The sequence below is a fragment of the Cavia porcellus genome, unplaced genomic scaffold (genome assembly GCF_034190915.1).
Source record: "Cavia porcellus strain 051 isolate PalLab524CR breed Dunkin Hartley unplaced genomic scaffold, mCavPor4.1 scaffold_1, whole genome shotgun sequence".
Classification (NCBI taxonomy): domain Eukaryota; kingdom Metazoa; phylum Chordata; class Mammalia; order Rodentia; family Caviidae; genus Cavia; species Cavia porcellus.
Genome location: NW_026947484.1, coordinates 17,708,956 through 17,726,660, shown reverse-complemented (window position 1 = coordinate 17,726,660; position 17,705 = coordinate 17,708,956). Strand labels below are relative to the sequence as shown.

General features: G+C 45.2%; 1 protein-coding gene across 2 annotated transcripts in view; it reads right to left on the bottom strand.

The window, feature by feature from the left end:
- Positions 1 to 13,396, bottom strand: part of Sgpp2 (sphingosine-1-phosphate phosphatase 2) — a 108,537-nt gene extending 95,141 nt beyond the window's left edge. Inside the window, exon 1 of one of the 2 annotated variants that reach the window (XM_063245865.1) lies at positions 13,118 to 13,396. In XM_063245865.1, the coding sequence (XP_063101935.1) occupies positions 13,118 to 13,297 (180 nt within the window). In that variant the 5' untranslated portion in view covers positions 13,298 to 13,396. The remainder of the gene's footprint in view (positions 1 to 13,117) is intronic. The other variant, XM_005001031.4, reaches the window with a different exon arrangement.
- Between the last annotated feature and the right edge of the window lie 4,309 nt (positions 13,397 to 17,705).

The following is a 17,705-nucleotide window of genomic DNA, read 5'->3' as shown; positions in this document are numbered from 1 at the left end:
TAGTTAAAGCAATCACAGATTCACAAACAGTTGCAGAATTCACAAACAGTTGCAGAATACACCATGTCCTGTGTTGTGTCACCTGAGTTCACATCGTGGTTACACCCCATGACACACAGCACAATATCAAAACCGTAAATCTGACATTGCAGCAGTGAGATAGGAGATTTGGGCGTGGCAAAGCTGGCTGGGAAACAGCGCTGACCTTTTAATTACAAGACCCAGCAACACGTGTAATTACAAGATCCCAGAACATATGCACAGAATACTTTTCAAAGCCCTGCACATGAACTTCTTGTGAGAACTCGAGCAGGTTTTCAGTAGGATGACCCAGACCTGACGTCAACCTGTGGTGGCTAGAGGCTCAGAGCACCACCACTCAGGACCCTATGCAGAAGTTAGCGCGGTTCCTCGAGATTTGGAGATTTGGACAGCATTAAAGGACCTAGACGTCAAGAGCGCTTGCTATCCTCACGCTAGCCACCCTGGTTTCTCACGGATGTTCTTTTAACTTGATTTTCCTCCTTTTACCTGCCCAAACCCGTTCTGTAGAACCAGTGTCTCCTTAATGCTTCATTTCTACTTTTTTAAGTAAACTTTTCCACTTCTATTTGCTGGTTTTATTCAGTCCTTTGTCTGGGACAAGAAGAACCAGGAATCTAACTCCAGAAAGAGACAAACAACCCAGAACCTGGTAAGTTTAATTGATGAGCCACTTTTAGATCATGTTGGTGTAGCCGGGATATTCCAACAACATCATCGCTCTTTTCAAGACACAGAGCCATCCTCTCAGCAAACTGACCTCCGTTAGGCACTACCCCTTGATAATCATCGCTGCCCATTCTCAACTCCATGACATTCTCCTCATTTCAAGAATGTTAAATAACTGGAACCACCCATTATAGGATATATTTTTTGAGACAGGGTCTTACTGTGTTACTGTGACTGTGTCACGTTGGTCTTGAACTACTGGGCTCAAGCAATTCTCCTGCTTCAGCCTCCTGAGTATCTGGGACTGCAGGCACATGGCATGCGCCACTGCTCCTAGCTAGTATTTGAGTTTTGAGATTTGCTTTTTTATTCAGTATTATGTCTTTGAGGTCCTTCTAGACTGTTGGGGTGTCAGTGCTTTATCTCTCTTTACCACTGAGCAGTACTCCATGACATGGATGCATGACAGTATATTTAACTGTTCTTCTCCTGAAGGACATTGTGGTTGTCTGGTCTCTGGGTAAGTTGCCATGAACAATCATACACAGATTTCCATGAATAAATTTTCCTGTCTTTGGGGTCAATGCACAGGAGCACAACTGTATATTTGATATTCAATATGTATATTTGATATTCATTTATAAATGTTAAATAAACAAATTCCTTTTCCAAGGCAACTTTTTTTCCATAATTGCTTGTCTTGTGAGTCATCTGGGTCTACGTCAGTTAGGGTGTGGGGAAAAAGCACTGATTACCAAGTCAACTGTTGCAAATCTAGGTGAGAGTATTGTTTATGGGCCACACTGTAACTTATTACAGGCACCTTAATCTATGCCTATAATAGGAAGCACTCATAACAGGTATGGGGAACTCAGTTCTCTTCTCACAATGACTCTTAGGTAGTAAGCAGGAAGAAATAAGGGCTAGACCCTTTATACTCGGTAGGTTGGAGTAGGTCACATGATTCCTTAAGGAAAAAAATTAGGGGACAATAAAATAGGACATGCAGCATCACATGGGCTTAGATAGGAGCAAGATTAACCAATGAACGCTAGTCTCTCCTCTTTCCAATAGTAATGAGTATTCAAAAGTACAAGTGTACTGTTGCATAACTTTGGGGCTGGTCATTCCATCCTGTTTGAGGACTTGTGTGATACAACTGAGCATGGAAATGCGGCAGTCCTAGGACCATCCTGAGAGACTTCAGAAGGAGACGCTCAAATCTGGGGGAACTCCAGTGGTGCTTCTGCAGCTGTCTGCCAGCCTTTGCAATGCATAATAGAAAGAACTCACTTTCTTGTTTCAATGGGATGCTATTATAGATGAGGGCGGCACCTTCCAATTATAGTGTTTTCAAGGCTTGGACAAGCCAGAGGATGTATTCTGTTCCTAACCCTAACTAAAACATTTCACGGGGCACAACAGGCCTTAGCTAGAAGACACAGGGCGAAGGACAAGAACCAGCCGTGGCTCAGCTAAACCCACAGACACCTGGAAGAGAGCTGCCCTTCATTTCTCATCTCTCCCAAACATTTCACATACACTCTCCTTACAAAGAAAGATTAGAAACAGTAACTGTAAGCTTTTGTTAAGCATGTACCATGGGAGATTTTGATGCACAGTGGCTAAACTGGAAAGATACCAAAAACTAGTAAGAAAAAACTTCATGCAAATTGCAATGGGTGGAGTAAACAAAGTCTATGATCAGGACATTAATCAAAAAAAGCAACATAAGTATCTTCTAATAAGGAAAATAGTCTATCTTGTTAGAGATCAAAGCAATACAAAGATCAAATGATGGATTATTTTTTATACTATATTGGCAGATTACTTTTTGAAAATTAAAGCTAATTTTTTGGCACATTATTTTTTAAAAGAACATTTTGCTAATGGACACCAAAATTAGTGAATGAAAGTGTGCAGAGAAAAGATAGATATAATGTTTCAGAATACCAGTCTAGAGGATGCTGATTAATTACAAAAAGAAGAACAGTAATGTGGAAGACATCTAAAGGAGGTTGGAGGTTAAAATCACTCACAATGGAATAAGCTAACGTCACGTATCTCTACACGCACCGAGGAAGATCGAGCATCCTGCCCATTTGCTCCAACCAAATAAACAGGACTTGACTGTAATCCTGAGGAGATAGCAGGCAAACACAAACTGAGAAATTCTTGAGAAAATAATTTGCCTGGATCTCTTCATGGGACAAAGTCAGAAAAGACAAAGACTGAAGAGTGGATCCACTTTGGACTAGAGAGACAAACCAACTAAATGCAATTTATGATTTTGGGCTAGAGCCCAGAATAGCAAAATGACATTAGTTAAGGGAATTTGCAAAATCTAAATATAGCCCATAGGTTAAACAGTATTTCCTCATCTTGATTACTATACTGTGTGATCACATGAGGCTAGTATTAGAATTTGTAATATTAGGTTATGAAAAAATTTTTACTATTTTTAAGAACTCTAAAGTTTTAAGTCCGTTAAAGGCAGTTAAAAATTAAACAAATTAAATACTCGTTGTTCTGTGTCTGTCATAACCCTAATGTCCATACACAGTAAAGTGGGTAAATTGTCAGGCATGCATGCATTGGATACCTGCACGTCATGAAAAGTGAATATATCACCACCTAGGTAATTTATTGTGTGAGTTTAAGAAGAGGTGAAGCCAGTTCATAGATATAGAAAGGAAAATAATGACCAGCATGGGGTGAGAACGGTACTGACTACTGAGGGTCTCCTGTGGACGGCTGAGTCTGGAATTGGTCCAGGTGTCTGGAATCTTCACCAGGGTGAGAGTCACAGGGACGCAGACATCTAGCACATTATCAGTCCGCACATTTAAGATCTGTGCACTATGTGAAAGTTCTATTAATTTGAAAGCAACAATGACAAAAGGCGATGATAGCAAATGCTGACCACAGGCCAGCAGACTTGAGCTTTTTTTTTTTTTTTGGAAGCAATGATTGGTACACGATTTCCAGGAGGGAAAATGTGAAAGTGTGACAAGTCGTGAGATCAGCCTTTCGATATCTGGACTCAAATTGAGATACAAAGATAAACACTGAAATGACGCAAAGATGTGAAGTATGAGATCACTGTAAAGTGGTGAATTTTGCCATGATTAAAATCATATAAAGAAAATTTAATAAAAATGTTTATGGCACAAGTGGAAAAAATTGAATTCCAACATTCCATGTAGATGGCATGCTCATGACTTGAAAAGAAAAGGAAGCAAGCCACTATGAAATATATTTTTCCTGAGGTCAAGATTTTTGCTTTCTTCACTATTTCTGACAAAAGTATATATGGTTGTGATGACTGAAAGTGATACAAACTAATCTAAAAATTGTGGGTGTCTTAGCTAAAGGTCATCAAAAGATCAAAATTCAGAAAGGGAGAGCATGCTGCCAAGTTTCACCTGTCACACTTTATAAACAAAATCTCTCTAGTCCTCCTTCACGGCCACTTTTAGCTGTTCCTTAAAAGGATGACCTTTTAGACTGCAAGCAAAAGGTGTTCATTTTTGCCTTTTCTCCCCTATTTGCTTTCCAGCCCCCATCATTTTATCCCTGGGACCCCACTTTCTCACCATCACCCAACCTTTCCCCACCTGCAGGAATTTCTGCTTTGATCAGTGTTTCCCATAAAGTTCTACAGAAGCAAAAATCCTGCCATTTAAAAAAATCACACGCCCACGTAACACAGTCTGTTTCTTGGGAAGCCATGATTGCTGAATAAACAGCACCAACAAAGCCACAAAGTGAGGTATAAATCTGTGAGGGAGGATGGTGTGTGTGTGTGTGTGAATTTGAAATAATGTAAGGTATCCACTCTTCCTTGTCATGAGACAACCAAGCCCCATCCTTGAGAGCTTTAATGATCTCTTCCTGTTTGACCATTGCCAGGTCAAGGCTAAAGATTTCTTTCTTTCTTTCTTTCTTTCTTTCTTTCTTTCTTTCTTTCTTTCTTTCTTTCTAACACACTTTGTCAATTAGTTTATTCCATGTTTGAAGCAAGAAAAGGGAAGGAAAATGTGAGTCACAGTCCTGACTAGGTTTCCAATGTTTCATAGTCTCAACATGTGGAATATGTCTGGGTTGGCAAGAAGAATCATGGAGACGAGTGGACTGTCCACGTTTTGGCATTTTCATAGATCCTAACAGAGAGGGGACCACTGTGCACGAGTTGCGTGGGAACTGGGACAGTACTCTTGCCCCAAGAAATTATGCGCTGCATACAAGGCAAGGATGCCTTTGCTCAGGAAACAGTTCGTATCGGGACAACAGGCTTTAATCATAACCAGGAACCTCACCGACAGAAGTACAAGCGCTTTTTCAAAATGTCAAAGACTTGGCATCCTAACTGTAAGTCAAGAAAGTTAACATTAGCCTGGGTTTGCTGTCAACAGCCTTCCTAAAATGTCATACTATAGCCACATTTGTTAACTCCAAGGACGTTGCACCATCAAACACCTTTTCAGCAATGCCTATGCTCCCCTCATGGTGTTCAACAGGAACAAGAAAAGCAATGAAAAAGTTACTCATTGATCAAAGCCCTTCCTCAGTTTCCTGAATAAAAAGGAAGAATCCAGCACTGAAAAACAGTTGTTAAATAAAAAGAAGACTCAGCCAGGTGAAAGGTTCAGGGTTAAAATCATCACGCCCCAAGCTGTCAGAAGAGAGCAAACAGTCACATTCATACCAAGAGGGAAAGGGTATGCTTCATATACACTCCATGCCTCCATTCATCAGGCAGTACCAGACCTGTTGCAGGCACATGTTAGGCCTGGGCTAAACAGGTGAGCAGCAGAATAACCTTTCCTCCCTATTTTCTTTTTCACCTTTCTCTACTTCCAGTCAAGAAGTAATAAAGGTAATGATTGAATTGTAATTATGTGCAAATCCTTCAAGCACTAAAGACCATCACATTCTGGGTGCACACAGAGACCTGCAATGGTTACTTCCGGGAGAGGAGTTGTTAAATATTTCCTCAGAAAGGAAGGCCACACTGGCAGCAAACTTGGGGGACCAGTTCCCTTCCCTGAGCTACTCTGCATCCAAACTCAGCAGTTCCTCCTGCAGCCCACATTCAGGAGTGGGTTTTATTTTATTGTACTCAAGTCTTGGCTCTTTTCTCTACTTGGAATTCTTTCTTGTGGTTTTACCATTCTCTCCTCTCCTCTCCATCTTGGGCATCTGCATTCCTATCGTTTTCTCAGTCTCAGGCTTAATAATGGCCTGTTTCTTATTTTGAAGGTGGACCAGTAGTCTACTATTTATGTCCCTATGTCTGGACCTTACGTTTCAACTCCTGGGAGCAATCTGATTGGTTCTGCTAATCCCCATCCAACATGTAGAGACCAGGTATGTGAAGTTCATTTCAGGCCATTTCATAGGATGCTTCCTAGTCTGCAGCAGACTGCTTCTGACCCAGAGTCAATCCTGCACCAGGCCAGCTGGTCCCATTATGATGGGGTCCTATGATTTAAAATATGGTGTCTAACACCGTTTGTGGTATCTTTCCTCTAAGCCCTCTGTGTACAAGAGACACCTGAAATAGTGTGAAGCCTTCCAGACATACGTTAAGGTTTGATTTCACGTTAGTCCTAATATCACTATGTCTCAAAGGCATTCTATCAGGCATCACCATCAACCTCTCCCACAAAGACATCCTGGGATCACTTCCTAAGTCAGTATTCTAAGTTTCCAGTTCTGATTTTGCATGAGGGATGAAATAGATTTGCCCCTCCCCCCACCCATGTGACAAAGTCCAAATTCTGCACCAAGTCACATTAAAGCTTCAACTTAAGATTCTGGCACTATCACACCATTTCAGCCAGAATCACTCCACCAAGCTCTTTATGCAATCAGTGCCAGTGAGTGGTCTCCATTCATCTTCCAGATCGGCCCTCCAGCTTTCTGCAGGGAGGCTCACTTGTACGGATTGCAGCAGTCCAAGGTTCAAGCTCTCTGGATTCTGATGGCATGTGTCCACAGGGCAGGATGGAGACAGAGGGCCCAGGGACAGGAATTTAAGGTTTATTTCTCCCACTTTTGTCTGCCTGGCTGTGGCTGCCCTTCTCCACCTAAGAATGCTTTTTCTTGCAGTGCTGGGGTGGGACCCAGGACCTTTCACATTCTGGGCAAAGTGCTCTACCACTGGGCTCCAGTACCACTGCATCTTCCTCCACTTAAGGCCTCAACTCGTTTCAGAGCCCTCTCTGACAGCTCACCTCACTGGACCTGGAGCTACCAGCACCTTATACCTTCTGTATTATTTTTGGCTGAAGTTGCTTACTTAAGGATTCTTCATTCTTCATGTTGGTTTTTTCCTACTTTTTAAAAATATTATTTGTAAATGATCCCCTCTTTGAACTCTCTTGTATTAGCTCCCACTTTGTGCAATTTTAAATGACTTTCATTTTTTACTATTTTTTAAATGTACATAAAATTTAGAAGTATACAATCCTCATATATTCCATATCTACCCATATATTCTGTACCCAGTTACCTTTTCTTTTTCTTTCTTTCTCTCTCTCTTTTTGTTGTACTGGAGATTGAGTGCAGGGCCTCTGCTCTGAGCTACATCTACGTACCTTTCCTTTATTTTTTAGCTTGAGATAAGGTCTTGCTAAATTGCTAAGTTGTCTGGGCTGGGTTTGAATTTGTCATTCTTTTCATTAGCCTCCCAGAGTACTGCAATTCTAGGTGTGCACTACCATGCTCTTCCCAGAACCTCTGTGATTAATGTGTCATGTTAGTACGATACATTTGTTTCAAAAGTGATACATTATTGAGATAGAAGATCAAGGCATGACAAAGCTGGCCAGGGAAACAGATGTGAACTGTTAATGACAAGATCCTGGAAAATATTCACAGAATATTTCCCAAAGGCCTGCATACAGACTTCTCTGGAGAACTCAAGCACGTTTTCCATAGGATGGCCTAGCCCTGACCTCAGCCAGAGGCGTGGACCCCAGCACCGCCTCTCAGGACCCTCCCTAGAAGTTCTTGAAGGTTTCCTTGAGATTTGGACAGCACATAAGAATGTGGATGCTGCCCCAGGGTTGCCATCATGGCTTTCCTCCTGACACTGCACCCTGCTGTCTCCAGGGTGTTCTTTTATCTTGCTTCCTCCTCTTTAACCGGCCCCAGGTCACTCGGTATAGCCAGTTTCTCCATCACTCTTCACTTTTACTTTTCCAAATAAACTTTGCCACTGATTTTTACTTGTTTCATTCAATTCTTTGTCTGGGACAAGAAAAACCTGGACTCTAACTCTTGAAGGAGAGGCAAGCAACCCAGAACCCAGTATTGTTTAACAAGTGAAACACTTTTAGAAGAAGCTATTCTGATAATGGGACCCCAAAAAAATAAATCAAGTTGAGTATTTCCTGAGTGATCATCTTTGGGCAGAGGTCAGTAGTACGAGGCCGTGAATTAAACTTTTTCTTTGTATTTTCCTGAGTTTTTTCTTTGGAAAGTGAAAGCATCTGTCACAAGAAAAATGATCAAATATACATGTTCAAAGTGGCTCATTTACCCATCGAAACCTGAACATCCAACTAGGGATAATCAACACGTGAAGCCTGACTTGTCGGCTAGTTTAATTGTAATGAAGCCAGCATGTCCCAGCTGCCACGGCCTCTGCCTTCAGCCACTGTCTCCCTCATACTGAACACACTCAGGACAGTGGCCCCAGAAGACAGTATTCAGAGCTTCTCACCTGCTTTTCAATTTCTCTGGGCTCTATTTCTGACCTGGGTCCTGGACACTGCATTTGTTTGTCTTGCTTTTAAAGCTCCTCTAAGTGACTGTAAGAAACAGTCACAGTTAGAAAACCATGGTTGTGTTCCACTCCTCTCATTTTGCAGCTGGGACACTGGAGAATTAGAGAAATTCAAACGCTACAGAGAGACAGAGCCAATCCAATCTCCTAGTTCCTAAATTAACAAGCCACAAAATTCAAAGGTAGGGTTTTATAGGTGAATAGACTTGGCCTTAAATACTTCCAGAGGGAAATCACTGGCTTTTGACTGCCCCAACCCAACTTTAGAGGTATCTAAGCAGTTTTCAAAAAATATTTAGTGAGCATAGTGATACTTTAAAAAAAAATAATCACCAGCTTTTTTGTTTTTTTTTTGTTGTTGTTGTTGTTGTTTATGAGACAGTTCTGGCCTTGTGCTTATTAAGCAGCCTAGGTGGGTCTTAAATTCATGGTGATCATCCTGTTTGAGCCTCCACAGTACTTGGATTACAGGCAAGTGCCACCATGTCGGGCTATCTCATCTGTTTTAATGGTGGGGAAAGGCAAGCACAGTCTAGCTAAATAAAACAGTTGACACAGGAGATTAGGATGTGGCAAAACTGGCTGGAGAAGTGGGCGGGGCTTTTAGTTGCAAGATCTCGGAATACATGTGCAGAAAAGTTTCACAGCCCTGCAGGCAGACTTCTCCTAAGAACTCTAGCAGATTTCCAATTGGATGGCCTAGACCTGATGTCAGCCCAAGGCAAGGGCTCCCAGCACTGTGTCTGAGGACCCCTATGTAGAGGTTCTCAAGTTTCCTGGAGATCTGGACAGCATACAAGGATGTGGACACAATAACCATCCTGCTCTCCTGACTTTCTCAGGGGAGCCTGATCTGCTTCCTCCAGAATGTCCTGTTACATCGCTTTTCTTCCTTTTACTCAGCCCAAGCCTGTTCTGAAGAGCCAGTTTCTCCCTCATCTTTACTTTTACTTTCTCTAATAAACTTGGTCACTGATTTTTGCTTATTTTATTCAATTCTTTGCTTGAGACAAGGAGAACTCAGAATCCAACTCCAGAGGGAGAGGCTCGAAACCCAGAACCCAGTAACAGGTGGTGGGTGGCAGGAGCTTACCTGACAACACAATGGCACCAAGTAAGTAAAGATGTGAAAAGTCAAAATACTGTTGTATCTAAGATGGACTGAACCGCAGAAAAACATAATTTTACCTCCCTTATTTGGTCCTAGGATACCTGCCTGTTGCTCAAAATACTTTTTCCTAAGGTGATTACCAAGAACACTCTCCAGAAGTTAATACTGCAAACTGGTCACCTTGGCAAACTGCAAGTGATACCTTCTCCTCGCCTTCCACCTGATCTCCACTCTCCCAGGCCAGGACCGACAGCTCACACGCCCTGGGCAAGTCAGACACAAAGAAGCACTACACTTGTCCATCTGGAGGCTGCAGTGGAAAGGAATTTAAACTTGGCAGTCAAGAGATCTGGCTCTTGCCCACTGTGCTTATATCCGGGCAGCCCCCAGGAGTCACTCAATCGTTCAGGACTCAGACCCACTGGGCAGTTCTCTAAGGCTCAGGCCCATTTATTCCATGTTTGGCAGAGCCAAACCCAGCCTGGCTTGTAAGAGATGTAGTTAATCTTTAAGCTGATATCTTGTAGTGTTACAGAAATTTATAGAGGAAGTCCTTTATCATTTCTGTGCTTGTTCAGTGTTCAGGGTTAAAATACATAGAAAACACTGCAGATGAATTAGATTCATTAAGATCTAAAATTTCTCAAATGAAGAACTGACTTCTCTGTTTGAAGAATTTTAAAGTCAGTGTCCTACTGCTGCCTTATATCTGGGCTATGTGGAAAAATCATTTTGGATTTTTACTAGATTTTCACTATGCACTGTTTAATTTTTTTTTTTTTTTTTGTACCAGGGATCAAACTCAGGACCTTGCTCTTGCCAGACAGGAGCTTGTGCCACTGAGCTAAATGCCCGGCCCATGTTTAATCTTTTTTAAATCTTGATTTTCTATTGCAATCCATACTCTGGTATTCACAAAATTCATTAAGTACCTACTATTATAGACAGCTAAGCTAGATAAAAATTAACAGAAAGCCAGAAAGGGACTGAGTTCTCAAGGAAATCAGTGAAACGTGGAGATATCAGAATTGCGGTTGGACTTGCATCTGAAGTCAAGTTCTAGAAAATAAAGTCACAATGGCCCTAAGACATGAACAGAAATTTGAAATTATACTGTAATTGGAACCAACCAGTCCATTAAGTCCAGATATACATCAGACACTTGGGGGGGGGGGTCAGAACACCTGGGCCTATCCCTTCTCGAAAATATGTTGGCAGTCATAGATAAGCGAAGATCAATGATGTCATCCATGCACTGTGGCACTGTGTCCCATTGCTCTACTGAATCAGTGTTAACTAAGTGGCTGCACTTGTAATCTTCAAGGTTGACTATAGTTTGACTCAAGTTGTACCCACATTTGTGACTAACAGAGGACCTTGGTGATGACCCACCTCCAGGCCCCCTCCAGTCTCTAGGAGCTGTTCCTATTCCCCAGTAAACATTTTCTCCTCTTATCATTTGTTCACATCATCATTTGTTCTCTGGAATTTATTCCCCGGTTTCAGGAGACACAAACTCGGTACCTATGATATATACTGTGTGTCAAGCCTTGGGAGAGAAAATAGCAGACAAATTCCCATGTTCTTAGAGCTTATATCTACAAGAAGAGACTGGGATAATCACCTAGTCACCCAAAAGCATGCTTACACAGCGCAACCAATGTTGCAAGAACAATCAAAAGAAACAAAGGAGTAGCCCTACATCACCCATGCCTGTAATCCCAGCACTCAGGGAAGCTGAGGCAGGAGGATCACAGGTTTCATTTTAGTCTGGTAATTTAGCAACTAAATTTAATCAAATTTAGAGGTGGGGGATGTAGCTCAGTGGAAAAGCCCTGGTTTAATCCCTGCACTGCAAAATGAAGAGGGAGGAGGAGGGGACAGGGAGGACCACCTGGGAAGGTTAGGGTTAAGTTTAGGGTTAGGGCTCTGAGAAGGCTGTTCTCTAAGAACTGATCTCTGAAAGTTGACAGTTGGCCTCAGGCTGTTTAGAGATAGGCAGACAGCTTAGGCAAGCCACAGCTTTGGCAAATGCCCAAGGCAGAGGGAGAAGCTTGGCTATTGAGGAAGAGTTTCCTGCATCCTTTCCTTACTGTCCTAGAAGTTAAGGGGGAGAGCTATGAAATTATTTTCTCTTGGGAACTTCCCTTGTACTGTATCTGTAAACTATTAACTTTCTCAAGCCATTTGAAACCAGTCCACTATTAAAACCATTCGTGCTCTCAAGTTAATATTTTCCCAGTTATCACCAGTATTTTCTTATCTTGAATTTTCAGCTCTCTCTTTCGTCTTGGTAACCTAGATGAGTGCAGATCTGTGTTCGATGGCAAGAGAAAAGCCCGCCCCCGGGCTCAACACCTGCAGGTTTGTGTTTATCCATGGATACCAGTGGTGTGTGCACCTAGAAAACAGTGGGCAGCTTTTGGGCACGGAAGTGGTTCTTGTCCCCGGCAATGCCCATTTTCTAAGACAGAGCAAGAGGAAAGGGCGGAGACCCAAATCTTCTAAAAGCTGCAACATGTCCCGTGGGACAGAGGAGAAACAGCGATTGAGAAAAACATTATAGAGGAGGATCTTTCTGGAGTGCAGCCTCCTAAGTGAACTCTGTGACTCGGAGCTCGTAATATGCGGTTCTGCACCGGAACTTTCTGCAATTCCCCGCTTAGGAAACCCAGAACTCTTTTTCCATACAGAAATGCTGCCTTCCTGTCGCCAGAGGCTTCTAGGAAGAACGGAACGTGACGGTTTTGAGGTGTTAATGTTTTGCCTCTGTCCTCTTGGGCCACACTTTTTACTTTGCCCAGGGAAAGGGCAGCTCCTGCGGTGCCCAGCGCGGACACGCACGGCCTCCAGTAGGCCGGCTGGTCCCTGCCGCAGGGGGTCCTGTGCATTGCGACTATCACAAGCCAGTGTCCCCAGAGCCGCAGTGGGTTGTGTAATCACGCTGTGCACGCCCAGAGGGACGCGCTGTGTGTGTCTGCGGAAAGCCACGGGTACCACTTTCCAGGGGAGGCGCTGGCAGGTCTCCATCCCCGGGGCTGCCGAGGAGGTTGTAAATCTAAGCTGCGTCCTTGCGGCGGTAACCATAGCGCCCGACCCCCAATACACTGGTTGTGCGGACCCCGGAAGGGGGTGGTGGGGAATAAACTCAGAGTCCAGGTAATTCTCAGAACGCCTCCCGGGGAAGCGCCAAGGACACCCCGCGAATCCTTTCCTTACGTAACCCACGCATCTGCTGGAGTATACATGACCCTGAATTTAGTCCTGCAGGAGACTGCAGGAAAGGCTCCGGGTGCATTTAAGTCTGCAGGACCTGGCAGCCTTGGAGGGCGACATCTGTCCCCCTCGCCCCTCCGCACGCAAGCCCTGGACCCAGCGGCCAGCCCTGCGCCCTCCTCTCTGCCCGGTGGCCTGGCGCTCGCTGCGCCCCAGTCGCGGAGCCGCCTGGGTCCGCAGCCCCCCCTTACCCGCGTACCCGGCGAACACCTGTCCACCGTTACCTGCGGGGTCGCAGTTTTCCGCAGCCCATTGGCCAGGCCCCCGCCGCCCTTGCTCTCGGCCGCCTGGAGATGCCCGACCTCAGGGGCAGCGCCCGACTCCGGGGCCGGGAAGAGCCCGCAGCGGCGCTGGAAGCGGGCCACGAGCTGCGAGTCCTGCAGGCTCCGCAGCAGCGCGGCCATGGCGAGCCGGCGGGTGCTGCGCCCGAGCGGGGCCCGCAGAGATCCGCGGTCTCTGCGCCCGCGCTCGCCTCCTACACCGGCCGGGGCGGGGCGGGCGCCGGCCAACAGGTGGCAGCGCGGGTCCTAGAGCCCGCCCTCGGCGCGCCAGGCCAGGTGCCCGCCTCCACCTTGCGCAAAGCCAGTCCCCCGCACCCCCCCCCGCACCCCGCCTTCCCAGCCCCGCTTCTCTGAGCCGGCTCACGACTCCGCGCTGGCGGAGGGAGCCGAGTTCTGGTGCACCTGCCCGGGGCACCGATCCGAGCGCCTCCGACCCCACAGGAATCTCACCTCCATCTCCTGTGCCCAGGGGGAGCTGGACCCCTCCCCGCAGCTCCCTACCCCACTTTTGCCCGCTTCCTGCAACACTAGCTCCCGTGATCCCCTAAGTTCTTTCCAAACTCTGCCTGGTGCAGCGTTGCCTCGGAGTCTGGACACCCTCGGTCTTGCTCAAGAACCAAGAAGTTCACAGTGGGCCCAATGGGACGCGGAGACAGGGCGCACTTTTAGGAGGTGGGGAAGAAACTTGCTCTCTTCTCGGTTGTCTGCGTTGCGGGCGAAGACCCTAGCCTCACTCTCCTACTTCTTGCTTTGACTGTGCCTCTGTATGAGAAACCCTGGGAGAACGGAACCAGATCGCTCGCTGTGGGACTTTAGACCTAAGGAGGACGGCGAGGAGGAGCCTTCGTCTCACCATGACACCTGCCACCTGCCCAGCATGAGACACCAGCACCAGCACCGGGCGCCTGCTCTGATTTGGACTTGATCGTCCCTCACCCGCGCCAAACCTGCCTCGAGGGTTTCTGAGATCCAGAAGGAAGACCCGTGCACCTCCTCACACAGTGAGGGGCAACAAATGAGGACTGGGGGTTCAGCCTGCAGCAGCCCAGTCCTGTCTTCGGTTTGCAGCGGAAGGCTGCGAATTTCCTGGCTGCCCATGGAAAGCCTAAGTATTGTTTGCGCAAGCGCCAGAGGGTACTGCGGCCTCCGCCTTACTTGTCCAGGTGTCCTCGCTGGTCTGGAAGTCTTTGAGATGTAACTTCTAGGACTGTTTGGTCTTCCTCGAGCCCTGGTTTTCACTTGCTTGGTCCCTTCTCATTGGAAGGTCAAGGTGGCTTAGAGACCGATGAAATTCTTGGGAAACACGGATTCCTCTTAGCAGAAGCAGCACAGTGCTGCTGTCACACCCCTAAATGTGTCACAGCTCCGCTGTGTCACACCCAGAGATGTCTGTTCCAGGACACGGCAGCCTGGCTTACCCTGCTGCTTGCTATTGTAGATAGGCATTGGAACCACTCCCTGAGGATTATTTAGTCTTAAAAGACAGGGTGGCAGTCATTTAGAACTTGTTTCATTTGTGATCTAAGGAATGACGTTCACCTGTGAAGGCGATTTCCAGCACATGTCTGCTACATGTAGTGCTTCAAGTTTTTCTTTCTCCCAATTAAGAAAAAGGGCAAAGTCAAGGCGTGGCACATTTAATATAAGACTTAAAAAAAAGAGAGAGAGAGACTCAGTCAGCACCTTGATCTGACAATTAGCTTCCAGTGATTTATGATGTGAGTCATGCCATGAAGTGTGCTCATTTCCTTCTGTGATGAAACGATGATCCTCACTTCTTGTCTTTCTGATAAGGCTGACATGAAACTCTCCAGAGACGCCCCTGGTGTGACTGTCGTGGCCGTATGCACAGCACTGGAGCCATTCCGTGTGGGGAGGATTCCTCAGGAGAATTCGGCTCTCACTAGCTCCAGAGAGAAGCCGAGGATGGGGGGGGGGGTGACAGTTACCCTCTGAGGCACCCTTTGAGGGCTGGAGTTCTGAGCACAAGTTTCCCAACCAATCTCACAAAAGTCAACACCTTTGAGAAGTCCCAGGAAAGATTGCTGGGTGGTATAGAGATGTTAAATAGGAGTCACCAATTGTCTGGGGTTATGAGCAGTTGCTGTACCAGAGAAATAGCATGTAATTCCTTGGCAGTTGAATACTGACCTCGGATGGGAGAATTATACTTGAAAATTGTCCTTATTTCAGGGCAGAAATGCACTTTTTTTTGTATTTTGTGCATATACTACATTTATTCAATGGCATAGTTTTAAGCTTTAAATCACATTAATGTGTTATTGTAATTGTTTTATATTGATTATTGTTGCTAATTTCTTACTTACACATTAAATGTTATTGTGGGTGTGTAGAGGAGAAAGCTCAGCACGTACAGGGATGGGTACTGGAGTCAAGACTGGTATCCCCCAGGGCAAGTGGGGACAACCGTGATTGTACCTAGACTGAAATATCCTCCATTGTGGCCCGCATCCCTCCCTTATGGCTTTGTATCTTTCTCTTGGGCCTTGGGAGGAGAGATGGTGTTGCAGAGGTACCTTGATTCCTGCTTGCTGCACACCAGCAGCTGCTCTGAGGCTGCCCCGAATGACTCAGTTCCCAAAACAGCCCTGGGAAACCAGGACCACTCTTTCTATTCTATGTAGAAGGAAGCTGAGTCTCACAGAGACTGAGCTGCTGTCCAGAGCTCGTGGGGCAGAGTCCTGGACTCAGCTGTGATCCCAGACTGGCTGACTCAAAAGCAAGATTGGGAAGAGATAGTTCGATGAGGCATGCTCCTCTAGGGGTTGTAAGAGAATTTCTCCTTCCATGTAGAGCAACAGTGAGGTTTTTTTCTATTTTTTCTTACTAGTATATGTAATAGAAACACTCATTTTAGAGATTTTAGAGGAGGCAATGATGGATGTGTTAGGGTTAATGAAGGTTACATTGCTGCAGCAAAAGACCTCATAGTAAAGTAGCTTAAAATGATGCATATTCATATCTTTCATGCAGCAGTTGAAGCGAGCAATTAAGGTTGGCAGAAAGCTCTGTCCACAATGCTGCTCATGGATTGGGTTCTTTTTCTGCCGTGCCCTGGAACCAACACAAGTCATTGTCTTGTCTGGCACAGTTGAAACTGGATTAGAACTCCTGGATTAGGAGAAGACAGTGAGTATCATAAGCAGCAAGTTCATGACAAGCAAGTGAAGGTCAAGTTTCCCTATCACTCGAACTGGCTGCTTTCAGTGTTGTGGGGAAGGCTTGGAAATGTCACCTCTGTTCAGCTTCAACTGTATCACCATATTTGAAAATAAGATTTTTCCCATTTTCTGTAAAGAGGCCATACTGACTCCATTTTGTCCTGAATACATCCAGTTGACAGGTTTTGGTAGCAAATGTAGGCCTTGAAACATCCTCCCCCCCTCTCCCCACCAACGTAAAAACATGAGGTCCCATAAGGACAAGAAGTGAACAAGTTATATAATCTAAGCATGCACAGTATGAGTTTCTTTGTTCTTTATTTCAATAAAATCTGGCCTGGCAGCAGCCATTCTGCAGACCCTTGATGTGTGCATCCCTTTGCTTGCAGAACCCCTATATCTGGCACTCGAACTGGGACTCAACAGCAGAATCATCTGTTGTGGAGGGTGACTTGCTTTTGCTGTGTTCTAAGGGTGGAACACGGTCTCCAAAGTGTTGGCTTCATTTTCTTCGGAAAATCCCCATGTAAGTCAAGGGGGAATTCCTTGTCCGAAGTGCAACAGAAATATAAGGTAGAACTGCTTTTCCTCCTTAAGAAGGCAGGCCATGTGCTCCATGAGCATAATTTAGTACAGTTTTTGAAAGAAATTCATGATTATTATCCTTGGTATCCTGAGGGAGAACGCTCATTATGGAGGTTTGGGGAAAGATAGGCAAATTGCTAGATGAGGAGCCTCAAGCTCCTATCTCTGTCTTGCATACCTGGCATCATTACTGGGATGCTGTTGCAACCATTGGCAGGTCAACAAATGGAGCACCGCATGGCAGACTTTCAGGTCCTCCTGGGTGTGCTGTTCATGCTATCTTTACCTTAATTGGGCAAGGCCCTATTTTTTTGACCACTCAACAGTTAGCTCCTCTATTCAGTGCTTAATGGGGTCATACAGATCCAGCTGATGTGATCTCTGACTCTCTTTATTTACAGCAGGCCCTTCAGAGCATTGCTCACACACTCACCACAGTTATGGTGGCTCGAGTCCCAAAGGACTGCCCTCTCTTCTTGCTCATTTTTCATTCAGCCCTTTTGCCCACAGGGGAATCTTGTTGTCATCCAGAACAAGATATTTATTGTCGAATGGCTACATTTACCCTACTTGCCTGGCAATACTTTATTTCCCATTATCAATGCTATTTCTTCTCTTATCTCTTGAGGACATGCCTGCACAGCTACACTCCTTGGAATGGATCTCACTGATAGTTTTACCACTTATTGAGGTTGACTTCTTTTTGCTGTCTCCTACTGTTTCTCTTCAAGTCTCTTTGGCTATATTGGTTCCATTTCTTTCAA